This window comes from Vipera berus (genome assembly GCF_964194415.1).
Source record: "Vipera berus genome assembly, chromosome: 16".
Classification (NCBI taxonomy): Eukaryota; Metazoa; Chordata; class Lepidosauria; order Squamata; family Viperidae; genus Vipera; species Vipera berus.
This window is the reverse complement of record NC_138219.1, coordinates 5,041,903-5,057,325: the sequence shown is the minus strand read 5'-3', so window position 1 is coordinate 5,057,325 and position 15,423 is coordinate 5,041,903. Positions and strand designations below refer to the sequence as shown.

Sequence of the window (15,423 nt, the reverse complement as noted above, 5' to 3'; positions counted from 1 at the left end):
TGTATTTCAGTGCATTTCGGTGTCACAAATCAAGCCATTCAATAAACCCCTGCACGCCGTTCCACGTATTTTAGGGAGATGCCAATCCGCACATTTCTTCCTGGAATCCACAAGCTGCTAACTTCAGATGCATTCCTCTTCTCCAAAATGAGACTGGGCAGATCAAAATATCCACCTCTCCTCCCTCTGTCAAACCACTTTGTTGTGTTTCATCATCTTGTGGCTGTCTCCAGCAGAGCACAAAAGTAGGGATTGCCTCTTTTGTAATGGCGTTGGGAGCTGCCAGATCTGTTAAGCCTCATCAACGGGCCCATGGGACAAAAAAAAACCATCCCTGGCATGGCACCTGCAGGGCGATATTTGCCTTGGCTGGCCTCATTGTGTGTGTGCGAACCTGGAAATAGCTTCCCATTGTGTCAGTCGCACAGACGTACACAAAGCCCTCAGTTAAGGAGCACAGATCTGTACAGTTTGGCAATCTTCCAGACTGGGGGAGAGCCAAAATAATAGAATCTGACCGAGATAGCAAAGCACGCCAGTTGCTTTGCTCACATTATTTGATAGTGCGAAGGACTTAAAGTCTTAACGAGGGATGAGTATCCTCTTGCTTTATAATTTCAAACTTAACTGCAAGGAGGAATGGTTGCATTTTGAGTAATTAAAGGTAAAGGTTCCCCCGCACATGCGTGCTAGTCGTTTCCGACTCTAGTGGCCGGTGCTCATCTCCGTTTCAAAGCCGAAGAGCTGGCGCTTGTCCGACGACGTCTCCGTGGTCATGTGGCCGGCATGACTAGATGCCAAAGGCGCACGGAACGCTGTTACCTTCCCACCGTAGTGGTCCCTATTTTTCTACTTGCATTTTTACGTGCTTTCAAACTGCTAGGTTGGCAGAAGCTGGGACGAGTAAACAGATCAAGGAAAAGATCTCGACCATCTTCCCTTTTTGCCTCCCTTCATTGCTCCTATGAAAGCTGGGGCAGTTTGTGGAGACCGATTTCTGAACCAGCTTTCACAATGCAGGCCTGTAAGCAAGCCATTTATTACAATTATGTAGACGTGTAGCAAATTACACAGACATACAGCAAGCAATTTGTTACCATTATATCTCGTCCTTCAAGGAAATCAAGGGGACCTATACAATGCTTTTCCATCATCATCATCATCATCATCATTCTAGCCATTGTCTCTTCCACGCGTTTCCCACCAATGCGGTCCTTGGCGTTCTTTTTGCCAATTGGGCCCGCAATACTTGCTGATGTGATCGATTCAATTTCTTGAGGCCTTGAAACTTCTGCGCCAACTTGTCTTGAATCAGTGTAGAATTGGATAACTCTAATCTCGGGAATAGATGATGTTAAGAGGCTGAACTTGTGACTGTAATGCTTGAGGTTGATGGCGTGGCTGGAGGTTTTCAAGAAAAGATTGGACAACCGTTTGTCCAGGATAGTATGCCAACTCTTGCCTTGGGCAGGGAATTGGACTAGAAGACCTCCAAGGTCCCTTTCTATTTATTTATTTTATTTTATTTTATTTAGATTTATATACCGCCCTTTCCCGAAGGACTCAGGGCGGTTTACAGGGCATTTAAAAAACAGTCAATACAAACGTTAAAACAAATTAAAAGTGATTAAATAGAACCCTGAAAAAATTAAAACCCAGTTAAAATTAAAATTAAAAATATTCTCAGCCTGGGCCAGAGAGCTCGAAGAGCCAGGTCTTCAGGTCCCGGTGGAAAGAACGGAGGGTGGGGGCAGTCCTAAACTTTCTAGCCATAGGATTCTATGGTTGGAAGAGCTACATCAAGAGCTACATCAAGTGAGGCCATTTCTGCTCCCCTCCCAGATATCGTCATTTTAACCATTGTCTATCCACTGCAGGATGAAGGCCTGTAGCCACTGACTCGAGGTGACCCAATTGGAATCTGAATCCAGGATTACCTCTTGTGTGCTCCTCGTTAAGAATGCATATAAGTTTAAGTTTAAGTTTATTATATTTGTATATACTTGCTTGTATATTTAGATTCCTTTAGGATTAACCCAATCTGCGTTCCCCAGTTAACAGTTTCCTCATTCGGGCCACTCCTCCGTTTTGAATTACAATAATGAGTAAGCGCTTGTCTGATAAGTCTGCTTAAGCCTTCTGGGTACTATTGTATTATCAGGGATTTGGCTCCTTTGACCATTGGAAACTCAATACAGACATAATAGAGCACAAGGGAGCTGCAGCCTGGTCCTTTAGGATCAAGGGATTCTTTAAAAATAAAATAAAAATCGGCTGATTTGGGAGTCACCGGAATTTAAAATGTGTAGGACCACTCCTTCACTCTTCTTTTTGCCTCTGGCATCCTTTGTGCCCTCTGCTGTTCTTTCCCTCTGAACCCATTTTGCTTTTGGACACAGGTTTCTCCCTCGTATATGTTCTTGAAAGGCAGAAAAAACCTAGTCCATTCTTGTCTTACGGTGTGAGTTCCGGCACCTTTTTCTTTTACAAAAAAAGCACTAGTTATATGTAGAATTCTGTGTCTTTATCAACTTAGTTTTTTCTTAGAGGTGAAGCCAGGAAAAAAAAATTTAGAGCATCCTGCTCTAATTGGATATACTTCTAGGTACGGAAGTTTTCCTGGATGTTTAAAATCCCCCTCTCCCTCAGTTCATATATTGATTTTTTTGTTGTTGTTGTTAGTTTTTCAACCAACACTTGTAACCATGCACATCCTCAAAATAGCCCAGAAATCAGAGAATTCTCCATACTTACAAAAACTCTTGATTTCATTAAAAAAGCAGCAGAAGCTATCTTTTAGAGTTTGCTATAGACATTGCATGCCACAACAGCTAGACACAAAGATAGTTTTTCTCCCCATGCCATCAGTCTGCTACACATAATTCCCATAGCACTGTCTTATGCCTAAGGATAAGAATGTAGTAGGACTGTATTACTATTACCCTTGCCATCTTTCCTATTATCTGCTCCTATTGGTATCTTATGACTACCACTTTGTTGGTTGTATCTTAGGGTTTATGATTGTATCTTAGGATTTGTGATTTATCACTTTGTTGCTTGTATATGTTCTGAGAGCTTATGCATCAGAGACAAATTCCTTGTGCGTCCAATCACACTTGGCCAATAAAGAACTATTCTATTCTATTCTATTCTATTATTCTATTCTATTCTATTCTATTCTATTCTATTCTATTCTATTCTATTCTATTCTATTCCATTCCATTCCATTCCATTCCATTCCATTCCATTCCATTCCATTCTTCTGTTCTACTCTACTCTACTCTACTCTACTCTACTCTACTCGACTCTACTCGACTCTACTCTACTCTACTCTACTCTACTCTACTCTACTCCACTCCACTCCACTCCACTCCATTCCATTCCATTATTCTATTCTACTCTATTCTACTCTATTCTATTCCATTCCATTCCATTCCATTCCATTATTCTATTCTATTCTATTCTATTCTATTCTATTCTATTCTATTCTATTCTATTCTATTCCATTCCATTCCATTCCATTCCATTCCATTCCATTCCATTCTATTCCATTATTCATTCTATTCTATTCTATTCTATTCTATTCTATTCTATTCTATTCTATTCTATTCTATTCTATTCTATTCTATTCTATTCTATTCTATTCTATTCTATTATTTCATTCCGTTATTCTATTCTATTCGTGCTAGCAAATGGCTGCTGAAAAGAGTTTGACTTCTTGAACAGCGTTCAGGAGTGAATGTACAATGTATGTAACATGGGAGACAAGAGATTTGATTTGCAGGGGATCCATTTTGCTCATTTGTAATCTATGGAAGAGAGAATGGAGATCATTGTGTGAGTTGTATGTTATTATTATGTTTTTGGGCTTTGAAGACAGTGCAAATGAGTCTGTGCCTGTATATATCCCCTTTGGACTAGGTAAGCTTATCCAGCATTATGATTTAATAGAGAAGCTCTGGAATTAATACTTGATCAAGAGGAAACTCATTTGGCTGCTGGATTTGCCAAGCAATGACAGAAGATTTGTGAGACTCCATGCTTGGATTAAATTTTGTTTAAATTCAAATGTCCACTTGTACATTCTGCTTTATATTAGGGCTTTATTTGCATCCTGCTTTTCCTCTAGTTAGAAAGGCTGGCTTCTAAAGTAATTATGTAACTGTGAATAGGCTGCCAAAAAAAAAAAGAATAGATATACGATTACTACTTTTCAAGTTTAAGGCAATCAATTTTAATTTATCTTTTTTTGTACCAAGGGCCAAACTTTTAGCAGAAACCATCAAGAAAAAAAAGTGTTCCCTAAGGGATTCAGCAGATACTTATTCTGATCTTTCAGGAAAATAATTTTCCTGCCAATTTATTTTAGTTGACAATCCAAATAATTCACATCAGTCTAGAGTCTCTGTATCTTCCCATGGTGTTCCAGCCTTAAAATTCTTCCTTCCAAAAATGGTTCCTTGAAAAATAGACCAATGAGCAGACATGACCCAAATGTTTTCAAAATAAATGATTGCTCTACGACTCTGTCACAGGTATTTTTAGCATCTCCTTCTAATTAATTCTATTCTTAAGGAAGGGAGGAACTGAGAAATGGATGCAGCCCCTTCATTTACTGTTTGTATTTTGGGGACAGAGGGAAAGGAATGTGATCTCCCTATAATGAGAAAAAGCAGACTTAGGTTGCACGAGTTCTATATCATTTTTTTTTAAAATTAGAATATGCTAAGGAGTGGCTCAAGTAAGGGAACAGATCGATTGCAGAACATCCTCTCAACCTTGGAATTCACATTTGATACCGCAACTGGAACTCATATATATGTACATCCTTTTGGCCAGAGACCGACTTCTATACCACCACCCTTGATTTCAGCAAATCTTGTTTAGGATGAAAAGACTTTTTCCGGGAGGAGATTGATCTGGGCTCCTGGCAATAATTCAGATTTTCTCAGGACGTCTCTCCCATTGCTTTCCCTACTCCCGTTCTACATTATTGCTGACTCTCAGGGGTATGTAGGTTAGCCAGAACAAGCAAACGCGTCCAGGAAAACCAGGGGTTCCTTTTTGGTTGTGTCATTGTCTACCTTTTCAAAACAGACCAGGTCAGGAAACGAGATGCTATTAGAGATACTAGACTCCTGTTGATGGTCAGTAGGCTCCAATAACAGATAAAGTTTCTATTTCCCTTTTCTGTGAAAGAGTTAAGACAGGGCAATATGAAGCTTTTACACTTCCCTGTTTTCCTGGGCTAAGCTCATGTTTTATTAACGATTGCCGCTTACGTTCTTCCAAGACTTTCACTGTACCTTCTCTACTGCTGTGTCGACATTTGCAAAAGCCCAGCAAGATTCATCGGCATAATCAGGCTGATCTGCCAAGCTCACCTATCTGCCAGACAAAAGGGGAGCCCTAGATTGGGCTATAAAAGGCCCCGTGTTCAACCTCTCTGGCACTTCTGGGTAGGACTAGGAAAAATCATTGTTTGAGAAGTGACACGCCACCGTAAGACCTACGCAGGGAGATCAAAGGTTTGGTTTTAGTACAAAGCCACTTCCTATCTCTTAAACCTCCATGTTGCTATTCCCATGAAATAAAAGCCCCACAGACAGAAATGTCAGTAAACTGAATTACAAGTTTATTTTAACGTTCAAATTCTGTTTTTCTCAAGGGATGAAACTACTGTAAATCGATTCTGAGAGTCAGTTTGGTCTGGCGGTTAAGACATTGGGCTAGAAAAGCCAGCTGTGTGAACTTGGGCCAGTCACTTTCTCTCAGCCCTAGGAAGGAGGCAATGGCAAATCACTTCTGAAAAATCTGGCCCAGATTTCAGGAACTTATGCAGGCAGTTTCCAAGCATCGCAAGTGACCGGAAGGAGAAAAAAATCTGTTTTACTCTCTGGACACGTTATAGGAACTATCTTTTCTTCTGGGCTTTACCCGCAATGTTTGTCTGAAGAAAAATTATCAGTTTCAATAACAACGTCAGTAACGATTCAACTAATCCGCCTTTTGTTTTGTTTTTTCTCCACACACTAATTCTGATTATTCATTTGAATTATTCATTAGGATTCAGCCAGTTCCTTTCCTCCCAGTTTACTCCATCTCTTTGGGGGGGGGGAAAGGCTAAGAAAGAACAGATAAAAGATAGAGAGAGAGAGAGAGAGAGAGAGAGAGAGATGGGTCTGGCAGGAATAGATAGATAGATAGATAGATAGATAGATAGATAGATAGATAGATAGATAGATGATAGATGATAGATATGGGTCTGGCAGGAATGGCAGTAACTAAAAGGAAGTGAAAATGAGCGTTAGGAAAGGGTGGAAGAGTAGATGGAGTTGGCTGGGTGCCTTTGAACCAATCACCAGGAGACGGTGAGTTCTAGTCCCGCTTTAGGCATGAAAGCCTAAAGCTGGGTGACTTTGGGCCAGTCCCTCTCTCTCTCTCAGCCCTACCTACCTCACAGGGTTGTTGCTGTGGGGAAAAGAGGAAGAGGAAGTGAACTGGATATGTTTACTGCCTTTGAGTTCTGTGTAAAAATAATAAAAAGATGGGATACAAACAAACAAATATATTTGGCCAATGAGACTCTCTAGAGCACAAAACCTTACGCTCCGCTAAATGTTTTAAGGACTTTTTGTGTGTGTGCAAAGCTAACAAAGCTGCCATTTCTCTCGAAACGTGTTACTCAGCTGTCCTTGTGACAACCAAATAACTCCATATTGATTTTCGCTGTATTTCTCACCCCCCCCCCCCCAACCCCTCAGACTTTCACAGCTTGGTGCAATTCTCACCTGCGGAAGGCAGGGACGCAGATTGAGAATATTGAAGAGGATTTCCGGAATGGCCTTAAACTCATGCTCCTATTAGAGGTGATTTCAGGTAGGAGAACACTGGTGTGGGGAGGGGAGGGGAGGGGGGCCAGCCGCCAAGCAGCAGAGGGTGGCGGAAACAGGAGGTTTACAGTTCAAAGGAGATCGATCTATTTAGTGTGTAGCATATTGTGCGTGGACTGCAATACATACTAACGTTTCACCTAGATTAGTAAAACACAGTAAAATATAAACCTTAAAAAGATCTGTGTTCAAATACCAACGTCTCTAGGTCATCATTGAAGCGCAGCATTGTTTATATTTAAAAAAAATCAGATACTGGACTGGTACATGCCCTTAGCTTTCAGCTGGACACGATGTGATGACGGGGACCTGATTGCGGGAGCAAGTTGTATCTAGTCTAATGAAGAGAAGGATTGGGCATGACACGATAGAATCTGCCAGTATTTGAGGGACTGTCACAGAGAAGGGGGGGGTGTGTCAACAATGCCATTTGGGGAATTCTGGGAGTTGAAGTCTTAAAGTCTTGGGATATTGCACCTAGTTTTTTGGCCACCGTGATATAACAAAGACGTTGAGACTCTAGGAAGAATGCAGAGAAGAGCAACAAAGATGATCAGGGGACCGGAGATTAAAACTTATGAAGAATGGTTGCGGGAACTGGGGATGTCTAGTCTAACGAAAAGAAAGACTAGGGGAGGCATGATAGCAGGCTTCCAGTATTTGAGGGGTTCCCACCGAGAAGAAGGGGTCAAACTATTCTTCAAAGCACCTGACACAAAGCAACGGATGGAAACTAATCATGGAGAGAACCAATCTGGAACGAAGGAAATTTTCTGACTCTGAGAACAATCCATGAGAGGAACGGCTTGCCTTCAGAAGTTGTGGGTGCTCCATCACAGGAGGTTTTGAAGAAGAGACTGGACAGTCATTTGTCCAGGATGGTATAAAGTCTCTTGCTTGAACAGGGGATTGGTCTAGAACAGGGGTAGGCAACCTCGGCTCTTTTATGACTCATGGACTTCAACTCCCAGAATTCCTGAGTCAGCATAGCTGACTCAGGAATTCTGGGAGTTGAAGTCCATGAGTCATAAAAGAGCCAAGGTTGCCTACCCCTGGTCTACAAGACCTCCACGGTCCCTTCCAATCCTATTATTGTATGTTCTGTGAGTCACACTCCTCTCCAGTCTCCACCAATCACCGTGCAAGAATCAGACACACACTAGTGTGTAGCAAGTTGACAAGACTTTGGGGTTTGGATCAGAGGGGCCTCTTGTAAGTGTTGACAATCCTTCTCTTTTTACCTCCACTGTTTCTCTCTTTCTCCAAAAGGTGAACGGTTGCCAAAGCCAGACAAAGGCAAGATGCGGTTCCACAAAATTGCCAATGTCAACAAGGCCCTGGACTTCATTGCCAGTAAGGGGGTCAAGTTGGTATCCATTGGAGCCGAGGGTAAGTAGTCTTGTGAAGGGTGGGTTTTTTTTTCCTCCCCCTCTCTACTATCTGGAACAGAAGAAAGGAAAATCTGGTGTGCAAAGCAAGTAAGCCGCAGGAAAAGTGGATTAGAGGCCTGAATTGGTGCTGGACTGATTCAGTGGTGGAGAAGTAGGGGGGAACTGGGCAGGAATTGGGTATGTCAAGTCTAGTGAAAAGAAGAACTGGGGGGGGGGACATTGATAGCAATATTCCAATATTTGAGGGGCTACCCCAAAGAAGAGGAAGTCAGCCTATTCTCCAAAGCACCAGAAGGCAGGGCAAGAAACGATGAACAGAAACTAGTCAAGGAGAGAAGCAACTTAGAACTGAGGAGAAATTTCCTGAGAGTTAGAACAATTAACCAGTGGAACAGCTTTGCCTTCAAAAAGTTGTGGGTGCTTCCTTGCTGGAGGGTTTTAAGGAGAAACTGGACAACCCTTGGTCTAGGGCAGGGGTAGGCAACCTTGGCTCTTTTATGACTCATGGACTTCAACTCCCAGAATTCCTGAGCCAGCCATGCTGAGGGGAAAGGGAGAGGTTTCCAAGCTGAGCCATGCTGGCTCAGGAATTCTGGGAGTTGAAGTCCTTGAGTCACAAAGGGGCCAAAGTTTCTCCCATGCTGACTCAGGAATTCTGGGAGTTGAAGTCCACAAGTCATGAAGGGGCCAAAGTTTCCACCATGCTGGCTCAGGAATTCTGGGAGTTGAAGTCCATGTGTCATAAAAGAGCCAAGGTTGCCTACCCCTGGTCTAGGGTCTCCTGCTTGAGCAGGGGGTCAGACTAGAAGACCTTTCAGCTCTGTTATTCGGTGTTAAGTCTACCTGCCTCTCTCAACTTGCCTTGTTCACCTTCATCTCTTTTTATGCTCCTTCCCTCCTTCCATTCCAGAAATTGTGGATGGAAATCTGAAGATGACTTTGGGTATGATCTGGACAATCATCCTCCGATTTGCTATCCAGGACATCTCGGTGGAAGGTAAGCCTGGAAAAGCAAGAAGACCTTGACTTGGTGGCATTTCTGAGATCTGGTTTCAGGGTCTCTGTCTTGGAGACGGCACCACTCAGCCGTTCGCTCCCCAACTTTTCTAGATCTAATTCCCAGCCCTTCAGCTTAAAAGAGGAAAGGATTGGGTTGTTGTTGTTGTTGTTTTAGTAACAGATCTGGAAAGCCACTTCCAACCAGTCCAATCTTATTATTATTTGTTTGTTTACGACATTTATATGGCCAGCCTACTCAAATAACGTGATTTAGGTGGCATTAAAAAATAATAATGATAAACGCAAAGCAACGAACGTGCTCTCTAATCCTTTCATCACTGAGACGGGCTCAGAAGTATCCATCAGTCAATCTGTTTATTACAGCCTGAAGGCCAGACACAATCAAAATATATGACAGCAGTAACGAATCTTACATCCATATTTACAGGATGTAAAACCACCAAACAATCAGTATAATACAATCCAAAATTCTCAAAATAAAACCTCATATTAAAATGTTGCAGACTCAGAAGTAGAATTTCTGCTTAGCGTGCAGAAGGCTGTTTGATTTCTAATGGGATGGGAGAACAGGTGGGAGAACAGCACTGCCCATCCAAGCAGGCTTAGCTTAGATCAAGAGTCTCCAAACGTGGCAACTTTAAAAGACCTGTGGACTTCAACTCCCAGAATTCTGGGAGCCTTAAAAGTCGCCAAGTTTGGAGACCTCGGGCTTAGATTAAAAAAACAAAAACAAAAAACGAACGTGCTTGGCCGAGGGCAGATTCAGAGACCCCCGTCAGTCAGAGGATATAGGACTGGTTCCAAACATCTTTCCTGATCACAATAAACGCAGAGGAACCTATTGAAAATGTAGAATTCATGTCATGGCTGGCTTAAGGTTTGAGGGGCCTTCCTTCCCTTCTCTTCCAGAAACTTCGGCCAAGGAGGGGCTGCTGCTGTGGTGCCAAAGGAAGACGGCTCCTTACCGGAACGTCAACGTGCAGAACTTCCACATTAGGTACCCGAAGGATGCAGGCTTAGGGTGGCTAAATTCCCCAGCCCATCACGGGTCGATCTTTTTCCCCCAGCGCTCTTAAGTCAGAAAGTTCCTCCTGATGTTTAATCAAACTTCCCTCTTTGTAGTTTTAGCCCAGAGGTTTAGGTTACCCTCCTGGGGGGGGGAGGCAACGGAGAAGACAGTAATATAAGTCCACGCCTTCTTCTAGCTTTTCAGTTATGCGATGACTGCTATCATATCTCTCCTTAGTCACCTCCTCTGAAGGCCAGACCTGTCCAAAATCTTCAACTGATCCTCCCAGGACTTGGGTTTCTGGATTTTTTCCTCATCTTGACAGCCCTCTTCTGAACTTGCTCCAATTTGTCATTGTCATTTTTTTGGAATGGCAGGCTCCAAAATTGGAGATGGTATTTTAAGCGAGGTCTTCCCAGGGCAGAATGGAGGGACCTTGTGCTCCTTGACAGCATTGGCCATTTTAGCAACTGGATCACACTGCCGGCTCGCATTTGATTTATGGCTGACAAGAACACCCAGATCCCTTAAGAGCAAATCCAGCCTTTTAAGCAGAATTATGTCTGTAGCCCAAACAGGAGCATATACAGCTAGTCCTTGACTTATGGCCAGCCAAGGTTCTGATGGACCTACCTGGCGGGTGGGGTTGCAAAAGGGGACACATGACCCCCGGGATGCTTTAACCGTCATAAACATGATTCAGTTGCCAAGCTTTTGGATTTTGACCACGTGACCACGGGGATGCTGCAACGGTCGTAGTGTGAAACACGGCCCTAAGTCATTTTTCCCAGTCCTGTTGTAACGTCAAACAGTCTCTAAATGAAAGGTTGTAAGTCAAGTATGGGGAGGAGGGAGGCCTCTGCCTTCAGTTGAATGCAGGCCACACTCACTCAGTCTTCCTTCTCCCCAATGTTCCCCCCCCTCTACACACCAGCTGGAAGGATGGCCTGGCCCTCTGCGCCCTGATCCATCGGCACCGTCCCGACCTCATTGACTACGCCAAGCTCAGAAAGGTGATGGGCTGAGAATCTAGTTTGGGGCAGATTCCTATCTCCCAAAGTGATTTTTTTTTTCATGAACGTGTAACTTTGTCGCTTTGGTTAGGAGAGGCCCACCTCATTCCCTCCCTTTCTCCCTCCCTTTAACCTAGCCAGCCCCCTTTTTTCTCAGAGTTGAAAACTCATGTAGGATAACTCCGTCCATCTCTTCCCAGGATGATCCCATTGGGAACCTCAACACGGCTTTCGAGGTGGCCGAGAAATACCTGGATATCCCCAAGATGCTGGACGCAGAAGGTGAGGAGCTGGACTGTATAGGTGGTGGTATAAAAGCGAAGGACCGTAGGATTGGACTGGAGCAGAGCAAACTGGGGGTGCTTCTGTGACACTGGAGGGCAGAGCACGCATCTGCCTCCCGACTCCAGTTGCTCTGTGGAATGATCAAGCTTCTTAGCGGAGTGGGTGTTTTTGTGCTGGATGGCGGAGGGGAAGTCCTCTGAAAAGAAGATTTTTCCTTGCGCTCTGCTCCCATCCTCTGTCTCTTTCCTTGATTCCCCTCTGCAGATATTGTCAACACCCCCAAACCGGACGAGAAGGCTATCATGACATACGTTTCTTGTTTCTATCATGCTTTTGCTGGTGCGGAGCAGGTAAAATCAAGGTTCTTCCTTATGAGTTTGTTAATTTTATAAAATAACTACCGTAACAGAGTTGGAAGGGACCTTGGAGGTCCTCTAGTCCAGCCCCCGGCTCAAGCAGGAGAGCAAAACAATAAAGAGGTCCACAATTTCAAAAAAAAAAAACCCCGCCCCCCCAGGTTGTTCCACTGGTTAATTGTTCTCACTGTCCAGCCTCTTCTTCAAAACCTCCTGTGATGGAGCACCACAACTTCTGGTGGCAAGCTGTTCCACTGATTGATTGTCCTCGCTGTCAGGAAATTTCTCCTCCGTTCCAGGGTTGCTTCTTCTCTCCTTGATTAGTTTCCATCCGTTGCTTCTTGTCCTGCCTTCGGGCGCTTTGGAAAATAGACTGACTTTCTCTTCTTTGGGGCGGCCCCTCAAATGTCATGCCACCCCTAGTCCTTCTTTTCTCTAGACTGGCCAAACCCAACTCCTGCAACCGTTCTTCATATGTTTTAGTCTGCAGTCCCCTAAGTATCACAGAACACAACTGTACTCCAAAGTACATAATTCACTTCAGTGGACAAAATTAACAGTGCATAAAAGATGCATATGCTCTTTCCCTCATATTAATTTCTGGGGGGGGGGGGTGTAGGGTTGCGGTCCTGATTTCGGAGGTAGCCAAATGAGAATTGATTTGAAAACACTGAAGTCTTTTGCTTTGTTATTTTTCAATTGAATTAAAAATTGAAATTGAAAAAACAAACAAACCAGAGCTAGGATTACTTTTTCTAGAGACGTTTATATTTGGCAGAGACTGCACAGGGGAACTAGGAATACTCAGGCAGGCTGTGTGTGTTGTGTTTCTTGGAATGTTTAAAATCATGTCTGCTTTCTTTCCCTTTGCTTCCAGGCTGAGACAGCAGCCAATAGGATCTGCAAGGTGCTGGCTGTCAATCAAGAGAATGAGAAACTGATGCAGGAGTATGAAAAGCTGGCCAGTGAGGTAACCTGGATCTTAAATTGCCTGAAGGGGAAAGTCCTAGAACCAGGCCCTTTTTTAAATTCCCAGCTTGATCTCTTCCCCTTTCCAAGATTGCAGCAGTGATCGCTGGGATCCGATAGAAGCAAGAGCAGGGGTGGGGAAAGGAGGTGGGATATGCTAATCTCCTGATTGGAGAGAGGGTATTAGAAAGGAGGTGAGTGTAGGTAGATGATGGATAGATGATAGATAGATAGATAGATAGATAGATAGATAGATAGATAGATAGATAGGTAGGTAGGTAGGTAGATAGATAGATAGATAGATAGATAGATAGATAGATAGATAGATAGATAGATAGATAGATAGATAGATAGATAGATATAGATGACAGATAGATGATAGACAGATAGACATAGAAATAGATTAGATAGATAGATAGATTGATGATAGAAAAATTGATTAGATAGATTAGATAGATGACAGAGATAGATAGATTGATGACATGATAGATAGACAGAGAAATAGATTAGATAGATAGATAGATAGATAGAGAGATAGAGAGATAGAGAGATAGAGAGATAGAGAGATAGATAGATAATACAAATAGACAGAGATACAGATAAATAATACATATAGATAGATAGATAGATAGATAGATAGATAGATAGATAGATAGATAGATAGATGAAAGATAGAAGAGAGGTTGATGATAGAAAAATAGATGAGAGATAGATTAGATAGATGACATAGATAGATTGATGACATGATAGATAGAAATAGATAGATAATACAAATGGATAGACAGATATAGATACAGATAGATAGATAGACAGATAGATAGATAGATAGATAGATAGATAGATAGATAGATAGATAGATAGATAGATAGATAGATAGATAGAAGAGGGAGGGAGATCCCCAAAGGATGTTTGAACTCACAGTGGCTCCCAAAGGCCCCTGGAGATGACCGATTCTATTTCTCCCGGGCAGCTGTTGGAATGGATCCGCCGCACCATCCCCTGGCTGGAGAACCGGGTGCCCGAAAAGAACATGAGCGCCATGCAGCGCAAGCTGGAGGACTTCCGGGACTACCGCCGCGTGCACAAACCTCCCCGCATCCAGGAGAAGTGCCAGCTTGAGATCAACTTCAACACTTTGCAGACCAAGCTGCGCCTCAGCAACCGTCCAGCCTTCATGCCCTCCGAGGGGAAGATGGTCTCCGTAAGTCAAGGAGCAGAAATGGAGCAGCCCCATAAGCCACAGGGGCGGCCTGGGTTCACGTGGCTGGCCGCGGGTTTCCCCGAAAGCCAACATTGGTTTCCGAAAGCATCTGGCCGAGCATCCATCCCGTACTTCCACGGTTTTGCTGTCCCGGCGGAAATAATAAGGGCAGCTATTCTGAGGGAATATTATTTCAAGACACGTATCTGGGAGATACCCTTTGATATCGTATCTAGTCGAATACATCTTATTTTTTAACGAAACAATTAAATGGCTAAAACACGGTTTCCCAACCTTGGTAACTTTCCGACCGTAGACTTTAATTCCCAGAATTCTCCAGCCAGCCAGGCTGGCTGGGGAATTCTGGGAGTTGAAGTCCACGGGCCTTAAAAGTTGCTAGAATTGGGTAACTTTGCATGAAAGGTTTCCAAAGACTTGTTGAAAAGCTAGTCGGGGGTAGGCCGTGCCCCTTCCTGAAAGAAGGAAGTAGTTCATAAATGTAGGTCTATCTCTAAAGAGGCCTGTTTAGCAGATTTTTTTTTACAAGCCAGCTATGACCAGGAGCCTTGTGCTGCCTTGAGAAAAAGCATTTAGCTACTTTGAAAAAAACAGAAATGGTGAAAAGCAACAAATGGGAAGCTTACAATGGTACTCTTGACCTTGTGCGTGGAAGCAAACATTCCTTAATGGAGAAATATCCCCAATAGGCAATTCTCAAGGGTAGTGTCACGAGGTCGCCTATAAAAACAGTTTCAAACCCTGCAGTTTTTTTCCCCCCAGGATTGGCCTGCTGGTTTATTAACTGGTGCCGCAGAGCTTGGTGTTATTAAAACACTTCATTAAAACAGCTCATTAAAAGCATTTCTGAGAGAGAGGTTTGCTTGTCATTATCCTTACACTCTTAACACTAAAGCAAGATTTGTTCACCCTGACCTTTTTAAGTAAAGCTTTATGGTTGAAAATCTCTTTATTTTTGGCACAGGACTTGCTAGGGGGTTTGTTTCTTACACATTTTTTTTTCAAAAAAAATTAACGAATTACTTCTTTGTTTTGAACCCACCTCGCTCTTGTTTTTTCTTGAGCGGAATCCATAATGTTATCTTATTGAGCGGCCACATTAAGCCTTATCGGGGGAAAAAGAAATGAAGACAGATTGCCATCTGCTACACCACTTAAAAACACCGTATCAAATCACATCCTTAGTCAACATTAAAAAAAAAGATAAATGGTAACAGAAAGATAAAAATACATGGAAAAAAAATACATTGCTTCAACTCACCCGCTTG

At 43.0% G+C, this 15,423-nt stretch overlaps 1 protein-coding gene across 1 annotated transcript in view; it reads left to right on the top strand.

Annotated features, from left to right (window-relative positions):
- ACTN3 (actinin alpha 3) overlaps positions 1 to 15,423 on the top strand; it is a 34,379-nt gene that overhangs the window by 6,959 nt on the left and 11,997 nt on the right. Inside the window, exons 2-10 of the mRNA XM_081340493.1 lie at positions 6,765 to 6,879; positions 8,163 to 8,282; positions 9,195 to 9,281; positions 10,214 to 10,301; positions 11,248 to 11,326; positions 11,527 to 11,608; positions 11,876 to 11,961; positions 12,845 to 12,937; positions 13,907 to 14,137. Of these exons, the coding sequence (XP_081196619.1) occupies positions 6,765 to 6,879; positions 8,163 to 8,282; positions 9,195 to 9,281; positions 10,214 to 10,301; positions 11,248 to 11,326; positions 11,527 to 11,608; positions 11,876 to 11,961; positions 12,845 to 12,937; positions 13,907 to 14,137 (981 nt within the window). The remainder of the gene's footprint in view (positions 1 to 6,764; positions 6,880 to 8,162; positions 8,283 to 9,194; positions 9,282 to 10,213; positions 10,302 to 11,247; positions 11,327 to 11,526; positions 11,609 to 11,875; positions 11,962 to 12,844; positions 12,938 to 13,906; positions 14,138 to 15,423) is intronic.